At 39.4% G+C, this 8,372-nt stretch overlaps 1 protein-coding gene across 9 annotated transcripts in view; it reads right to left on the bottom strand.

Annotated features, from left to right (window-relative positions):
- Positions 1 to 2,447: 2,447 nt before the first annotated feature.
- Positions 2,448 to 8,372, bottom strand: part of Lrrc28 (leucine rich repeat containing 28) — a 135,174-nt gene continuing 129,249 nt past the window's right edge. For 7 of the 9 annotated variants that reach the window (XM_048790341.1, XM_015493114.2, XM_048790338.1 and 4 more), the window contains 2 exons: positions 4,122 to 4,238; positions 2,448 to 3,650 (listed from right to left, as the gene is read on the bottom strand). In XM_048790341.1, the coding sequence (XP_048646298.1) occupies positions 3,578 to 3,650; positions 4,122 to 4,238 (190 nt within the window). In that variant the 3' untranslated portion in view covers positions 2,448 to 3,577. The remainder of the gene's footprint in view (positions 3,651 to 4,121; positions 4,239 to 8,372) is intronic. The other 2 variants (XM_048790342.1, XM_048790337.1) reach the window with 1 other exon arrangement.

The following is an 8,372-nucleotide window of genomic DNA, read 5'->3' as shown; positions in this document are numbered from 1 at the left end:
CCTAAGAGACACCTGCATTACTTTCAGATCTATTAGCTGATGACATAGAGAAGTACTTCCTGGGTAGAGATGGTGAGACTTAAGTGATTTTCTAGACAGATATGGAGCTATTTTCATGAGCACAGATTTCATAAAAATCTTCTCTGAAGAAAAGGCAAGATATTCACTGAGCTCTTGGAGAAATGTAAAAGAGCCTCATTAGGAACAAGCAGGAGTGAATGGAAATTGCAAAAATAAAAGCATAATAAAATGGTCAGGGTTATGCAAGAAAGCATTTAAATAAGATTCTCAAAGAGTGTTTATGAGCCTATGCAATGAATTTACATCTCAATATTTAATTATACCAGGTTGTATTAATGTTAGTCCAGTTAAGTGTCCATGTTCACAAATCATCTGAATAAAAATGTTTTGATTTCTGATGAAGCAATGTACTAGGCTTAAGTTTTTTAAATAGTAAAAAAAAGAATGTCATTTTTTTTCAATTCAGGAAGGAAAACTAAACATTAGTATTAATAATTTTAAAAAATGCCTTCGAAAGTTCCCAGAGATTATGAAATAGGTATATGTTTTAGGCAAAACTACATGCAGTCAACTGGTGTTGAAGTTCTTATTTTTTTCCCCTTAGACCCCAAAACATTTTAATATGTAATACTCAATGTGATACAAATGTGAGATAGTCAGACAAGTAGAGTGTGGAAGGATTTAGTGAGAGATGAGTACACTGACCAAAGAAAATTTAATATGCCCCTCACTCTTCCAGAAGACAAGGGCCAGATAATAAACAAGATCATTAATCATCTTTAGTAGCCAGAGAGGATCCTCCACCAGTCCTTTCTGGTCCTCTTTGTTAAAATATTTAAAAATATTTTAAAGTGCACTCAAAATACACATTAATTGAAGATGTAGCATTTCATCTACACAATATTATAGTTAAGATTTCTGGCATAACTATTAGGCATACTGAAAAGCACTGGTAGAGTGGTGCATTGACGTAGACCCCTTGGTACTGCTTCCCAGATGACCTGTTTCATGAGGCCATTCTGGATTTAAAAACTTACCACTAGCCAACCACACATGAGGTCACTGTTGTAAACTTACCTGAACAGACTTTACATTCCAAGGGGCTCACTTTAAAAAATTACTATTATTGCATGAAGTATTTTTCTACTTAGAATAACTACTGCTCAAGGCAACAACAAATGGTAAGGGCATTTATCTAGCAAACACAAGGACCTGGGCTCGATCCCTAGCACTGTTAAAAAAAGTAAACAACATATATAATAATTTTAGATTTGCCTTTCTGCAAAGGTTTGGGCAAAATTCAAATACACAGCATGTAGTCAAACTTTCTCCAGTTGACAACACTCCTTTATAATATCAAAGTTAGGAATGACATCAGTGAATCCAGCACAAAATTTCTGTAATGAACAGCACCAGGGAAACCATGTTATAAGTTCCCTTTCTCATCAATTAAACCCAGATGCTGCACCCCAGGGTTAAGGTTGAGATTGCCCAAAGACTGGCTGCCCCACCAAGGCTGATATTCAACACACTCCAGTTTATAACAGGTAAAGAGAGGATGCTTGGAGTGTAAGTGTCTTTGCAAAATTTCAAACATGTTAAAACAAGATTATTACATACTTTATCTCAATGAGAATTCCTGAATATCAGGTTAGCACATTTCATGGCTCCATTTTAAGATATATGATGGCAGAGGGTGAAACAGAAAGATGTAGCAATATATTTACTGTCATTTAAATAACAGGTATCAGTCACTTAGGCTTGAAGCACATTTGTGAAGTTTCATGCCACATTTCTCACCCGTCAACTTACATACAAGTAGGGATTTTTCTAAAACTTCAATTATTCCAAAAGATGAAAGAAGTGGTACATTTTGATACAGATCTTCAGTTTCTATTATACTTTAGGCCTTTGAAATGTTAAGGCTGAACAGACCAAGTTATGAAAGGGACAAGAGGAAGTAAGAACAGTGCGAATACAGTTGGAACACATGGTAACTTTCTGCCTTCACCATTCTCCCCAGATAGTCTGCTTTCTGAGCAGCAGGTGGTGTGACTGTAAAGAGATCACACATTTGTCAGTAACTATGTAGGATTTTTGGCACTGTTAGAGCCTAGCATTACAGAGTTAGGGCAGCTAATAAAATGCCATCAACCAGATTTTTGACAAGTCTGAAAGTTTTTGAAAATAACTTTTCTATCAAGCAACCCTTCCTGGTTCTCTTTTCAGTCCTGCCTTAGAGAACAATTTTTTTTTTCTTTTTAAAAAAATCACTTCACAGCAACCAGATGAACATCTGGCAGCAAAGTAACACTAAAATGCCATCCTTTTAAAGGAAGGGCAAATACGTGACTCTTCCATGAAGAGTTTGTCTCTCTGGCAGGGGTAGGCTCACAGGCTGTTTATGGAGTTTTTTTTTTTTTTTAAAACCAAAGCCCAAGGCTGTTTGGACTTCACCTGTATTTTCTCAGTGATATCTGGACAACAATGTTACATATATAAGAAATCCAGAGTCAAAATGAACACAAGCTCATGCACTAGGTAAATAATGCGCTCAAGCTGTACTTTGGATGGCCCTGCTAACAACTAGTAGCAGAAGTAGCTGAAGCCATTTTTTCACATGTAACAATGATAGCTCAAAATCAGTATGAATTTAATCATAAACCCACCTAATGGGAACAGGGAGGTCTTATTTTGGTGTGTGTTTTCTCCCCTTTTCTTATTATGCAGAAAAATGCTTAAATCTAGAAAGGATGAGATCTTTTAAAGCCTCAAATATTTCTTGAGCTTCTCATTTATTAAAAAAAAATCTCATTAGGAAATTAAAAAAATTTTTAAATTATTTTTTTGTATATAGTCTTTCAAATCAGAGTGTATTTCATTTTCGTTTTTAAATCCCTCTTGATGGTCTCTTAATACATTGCAAAACTTACAAATAAGGTTGTAACTTTCCAGAGGGTGTGTGCTCTGGGATCTTGCTGCGCCTCCACAGGAGTCTAACTTTGCCGCCAACTCAGGCACCCCACCCTGCTATTCGAGACTATTAGGCCATGGAGTGTGCTGAAATGCTAAAAACTGACAAGTTTCCACTGGAGAAACCATGGAGAATAATCGCATGGGGAAATAATCCTCTGGGGGAAAGAAAGAGAGCAGGAGAAGTATCACTGAAGGTAAGCTGTTCAGAAGTTAATTTGCCTGTATTATCAAATTATAGTTCTTCAGGGAACTCACTTTAAATTAGACGTGTGGAGGTTCATCAAACTAAATAGTTTACGTATGAGACACACTCACATAAAAAAGAAAAAACACAGAAGACAGGATGTCCTTAATTTGGGGGAGGATATATTCCAACTTGGGGGAAGGGTGAAGGCGTTTTAGTTGTGCAGCTCAATATGACATTTCCAGAGAGTTCTGCATGCCCCCGCATGAGACAGGACAGGATGGAAGGGCCTGTTCTGCCTTGGCTGGACTATCCAAGCCCTGCCGCACACAGTGTGCGACTCAGAGGCGGCCTTGGTGTCAAGCTGGCAGTGCTCCTGAGGCTCTTGAGTGTTTATCAACTCAGCAGGTCAAAAGTCTGCAGACACTGGGTGGAGCAGCAGTAAGCCACAAAACTAACAGTTGTCCTCCTGGAAGGGGAGAAAGGAGAGAGAACACTGTTAGTTCAAGATTAAAGTCTCTGGATTCTTTCCACTGGAGACAGTCTTTCTTTGTTACAAATAAATGATTGGGCATGGTCAACAGACTGCATTATAGAAATATAAATTTCCTTTTAAAACTGAGCTGTCATCAGGTAAGGCATGTGTGTGCATGTGTGTGCTCGCTTTATTAGTGGTGTTCTGATGACATACTATCCCTAACCTCACTGCTGGGGAATAATTAGCCTTTTTCCATATCCTGTTCTGAACTGTGCTTAGTAGAACTAACAGTGCAATCACAGATTTTGGTGTACATTATTAAAATCATGCAACAGGAACCCATTCAGCTAGAATACATACATACTGCAGAGCTTAACATAATTTTAACAAAGGTATTCCCATAGATTGTTCATGGAAATAATTTCAGAACCTGTTATCACAGTTCAAGGTATTCCCACATACCACAGGAATCCCTTCTCAAACTCCTGTTTGGAGACTTCTGCCTGGAGGCCTCTGACACCCTCTGGACACCCTCTGGACAGCTCCAGGTGCCTGTGTTCCCACCAGAAGTGCCATCCTCTGGTGAGGGGAAAAGAGGCTACTGTGCTAAGTGTTTTCTATTCCTCACCCCTTAATCCAGTCTCTGCCTATTTGTGTAGCCTAGGAAGGTGATCTCTACAGACTCTACCCTACTAACTGATAGAGCATTCTGTGGCATCGCAGTTACTAAAAGCATCAAATAGAATGGCAATGGACAATAAGGCACAGGAGAGCAAGTGGCTGGGGAACCTGATGACTATGGCCATCATGGTGAATCAGTTTTTTTGGGTGACATGGCTTCTGACCGTGTTGACAAGATTGGGGGTGGGGGGAGGGAGACAGGGAGAGAGAGACAGGGAGGGGAGGGGCAGGCTTCATGCCTTGAAATCTCAACTCAAGGAATAGGTAGAAAATCAGAAAGTTTCTATGGTGGCCTGAAAGGATGCTCATTTTATGATGCAATGAGGAACAAGGCTGAGGCCTGAAAAGTAGAGGCTGCAGAATCATCAGCCAGGTAATGGGATGCTTATGCTAAATCTCTATGCTAAGATAAAGGTGCTGGTTGGGAGGTAGTGGGAACTTGAGACTTGAGGGAGAAGCCTTTGGACAGACACCAATCTAAGGAACTTGAGCCTCTAACATCTTTGAACATCTTTTCATATCAGAAGCAGCGTTTTCTACCTTGTAAGAAAACCAGTATGCCTTTGCATAAAAATATTTCAATGGCTACATGCAGGGTGGCTACCTAAAAATGAAGAACCTATTCTTTTCAGGAACCACCATCACCAATACTCATTGCCTCTAGGGCCATCAAGAGAGTAAAATCCCAGCATGACCCAGAGAGCTTGTAAGGTCTATTCCTGGAGGAGATAATGTATACAATGAAGAAGTCACAGGATCTTGTCACAATGTATTAGAAGGAACCTGGAAAGCAAATGTGGAAACAGATTCTAAGTACATTAGCCAATGAGAATAAATAGAAGGTTGGATCAGGCCAAATAAGGGTATTTCACCTAGGCCTCAGGATTTAATGTGTTACTCAAGCACCTGGGAATGAATAACAATAGCCTTGACTCGGTAGAGGGCTATAGTCAATGAGATCAGATGCTGGATTTTTTCCTGAAGACTTTAGAGACAGGAGAGCATAGACTTATGATATGGTGGCCTGAAAGGATACTCATTTTATGATGCAATAAGGAACATGGCTGAGGCTATGGGAACATTGGGTTGGACCCAATTTAGTGATCCTCCTCAGTCACCTGAAAAATCTCCAAAAAGGTCACTAAAGCATTAAGATATGTACTGGTGAGGGGAATACCAAATGGAAGGAGCAAGCACCCATGAAGTTTTAAGACACGCCTACTAGAGGTCAGAAATAAACCTGCAAATGTTTGAAACCTGATACATAGTGAGGTATTAAATGGGAAAGAAGAGTGTATCCAGAACTGTCCATTATAAAGACAGACAGACATTTTTGGTGGGTCCCTTTGGGCTATGCTGGCAATATCTATTTCAGTGGAGACTTGATTCTGTCAAGATAGAATATCACCATTTCCTCCAGTCTTCCATGTTATAACTTAAACATCCAAGTTATAGCACAACAAACAAGTTTAGGATGACTCTGAAATGTAGAATGAAGGCAGATAACCTAAGGACCTTGGGACTTGAGCAACAACACAGCAAGGGTAAGTTCTCTGGGTTGTCAGGTCTTAGATATTATTACCTTATTATCTCATGTGTCTTAGCAGAAGCCTCCAATTCAGAACCACCCACAGGGACAAACAAAAAATCTCCAGAAAAAGTATGTTCCCCTAAGTCAAAAGACTGGGATAGGGAAATCTATAATGACATAAAGTGGAGAAAAAGTTGTTCAGAGCTGGATATGTCATGGGGGAGGACAGAGGACTAACAGCTAAAAGTACCAGGTTTTCTTTTAGGAATGATAGAATGTTCTAAAATTGACTGTGGTGATGGTTGCATATACTTGTGGATATACTATATATATACTGAATTGTATACTTTAAATTGGTAAAACTGTAGAATATCTGAATAATTTCAAGAAAGCTGTTAAAAATAGAGCCAAAAGGAAAAATACATAAACCTACAATTAGAACTGATAGAACTACTATATAAAAAAATCAGTATAGGTATAGAAGAACTGAGTAATACAATAAACTAAAGGATCTAATTGACATATTCAGAATACTCCACTCAATAGCATTTGTAAAACATACAATTTTTTTCAAATGCCTATGAAATAATCATGAAGATTTACTATATATAGGTCTATTAAATAAACTTCAACAAATTGAAAGAACTGATCTATAAATGAGATGTCTGGTTTCATCTTGGACACGTAAAGAGCTGGAGTTCTGTTTTTCACAAGAAGTATATGTTGAAGGAATCCAAAATCAACAATTTTTCTTAATCCCTTTGGAGAACTGAAATTGTACAATAAAGTGCCACCTCAAAATCTAGAGACAGTGAATACAGAAGTCACAGCTAAGATCTGCTTACCTGGACAGAAGCTACTGAGACATAAACTGGTAGGAAATGAAAACGTTTATGACAGGATAGAAAAAGAGTAGAAATCAACAAAATTAAAAACATCTTTAGGGTTAAGGTCAATAAAACTGATGCCCTCAAAGACTTACAAAGATACAAAGAAGACAAATTACTATTAAACATCAAACAGGTAATAACCCTATAGATCCTGCAAGCTATTCTAATGATATAAGGGAATACTGTGAACAAAAAAAGTTTTCATCTTAGAAGAAACAGATCAACTCCTTAAACAACACAAACCACCAAAACCCAACTGAGATGAAACAACCTAAACAGTCCTATAACCATTAATTTAAATTTGTAATTAAAAAAAGGCAATTTACATTCCCAGATGGTATCACTAGAGACTCTTAACATTTAAAGGGGAATAAGAAATTTTACAACAATCTCCTTCTGACAAATGGAAGAGGTACACTTCCTAATTTTATGAGGCCAGTATTATTCTAACTCCAAAACCAGAGGACGATAGAAAATCAGAAATGTGTAGACAAATACCTCTTATGAACACAGATTAAAAAATCTTCACTGGGAATTTTTGGCAGTCGAACGTTTGACTAGCATGCTTAAGCTCTGGGTTTGATCCAGTACTATCCTCCCTCCAAAAAGAAATTAAAAAAAACCCCAAAAAACTCAACAAAGTATTGATAAATTAAATATAGAAAAGTATAGAATAAATTATACATCATGATCAAGTGGGAGTCATTTCAGGTGTGTAAAGCAGGTTTAATAATTTTAATATTTATTTTTTAGTTTTAGGTAGACACAATATCTTTATTTTACATTTATATGGTGCTGAGGATTGAACCCAGTGCCTGGTGCATGCTAGGTGAGCACTCTACCACTGAGCCACAACCCCAGCCCCAATAATTTTAATATTAACAATATCGGAATGGGAAGATGGCGGCGAGGGGAGTGCATTGCCCCCGTGTGCTGCGTCACTGTGTGGGAGAATGACGAGTCAGGACTGCTAAAGGCTATCTTGTTAGGAATTTCCAGCAATAGTGGGGTGCTCCGGAACCTGGAGGAAGGATTTCCATCGCACGAGGATCGGCTGTGGGGACTCAAACGCGAGAGATTTGTCGCACGGAGGGTAACACTGCTTATTCAGCAAATCGCCCCGCGGCTAGAGTCTGCAGCGCGGGCTGGGAAACGAAGAGATAGCGACGCAGGGATACAGCGCTACAGTTTCTGCCAGCCGTGCAAGCACCATACTCACTGCTGAATTCTGGGTTCGAGACGGGGGAAGGAAGTGGTCCATTTCAGTTCTCCACAGAGGTCAGACCACAGAGGAGGCCAGCGGCCACCATCTTGGAGAGCTGATGTCACCATCCCTGTTTTCGACTGACCGCAGCTCATTCAGCCATAGAACAGGTAATTTCAGGCTGCCATTCGCCTGCGGCTTGCAGACAGATTACTCAGGCTCAGTGCCTGAGTGCTTCTTGGAGCCTGCTCTTATCAGAGCATACACCGAGCACGGAGCGGCCGAGTTCTGGCTCCTGGAACTGCTCTGGCGCAGGGCTAAGGAGCCCGCGGAAACTACTTCTTGGAGCCTGCTCTTATCAGAGCATACACCGAGCACGGAGCGGCCGAGTTCTGGCTCCGGGAACT

Source organism: Marmota marmota, unplaced genomic scaffold (assembly GCF_001458135.2).
Source record: "Marmota marmota marmota unplaced genomic scaffold, marMar, whole genome shotgun sequence".
Lineage (NCBI taxonomy): Eukaryota > Metazoa > Chordata > Mammalia > Rodentia > Sciuridae > Marmota > Marmota marmota.
This window is presented reverse-complemented; position numbering and strand designations above follow the sequence as displayed.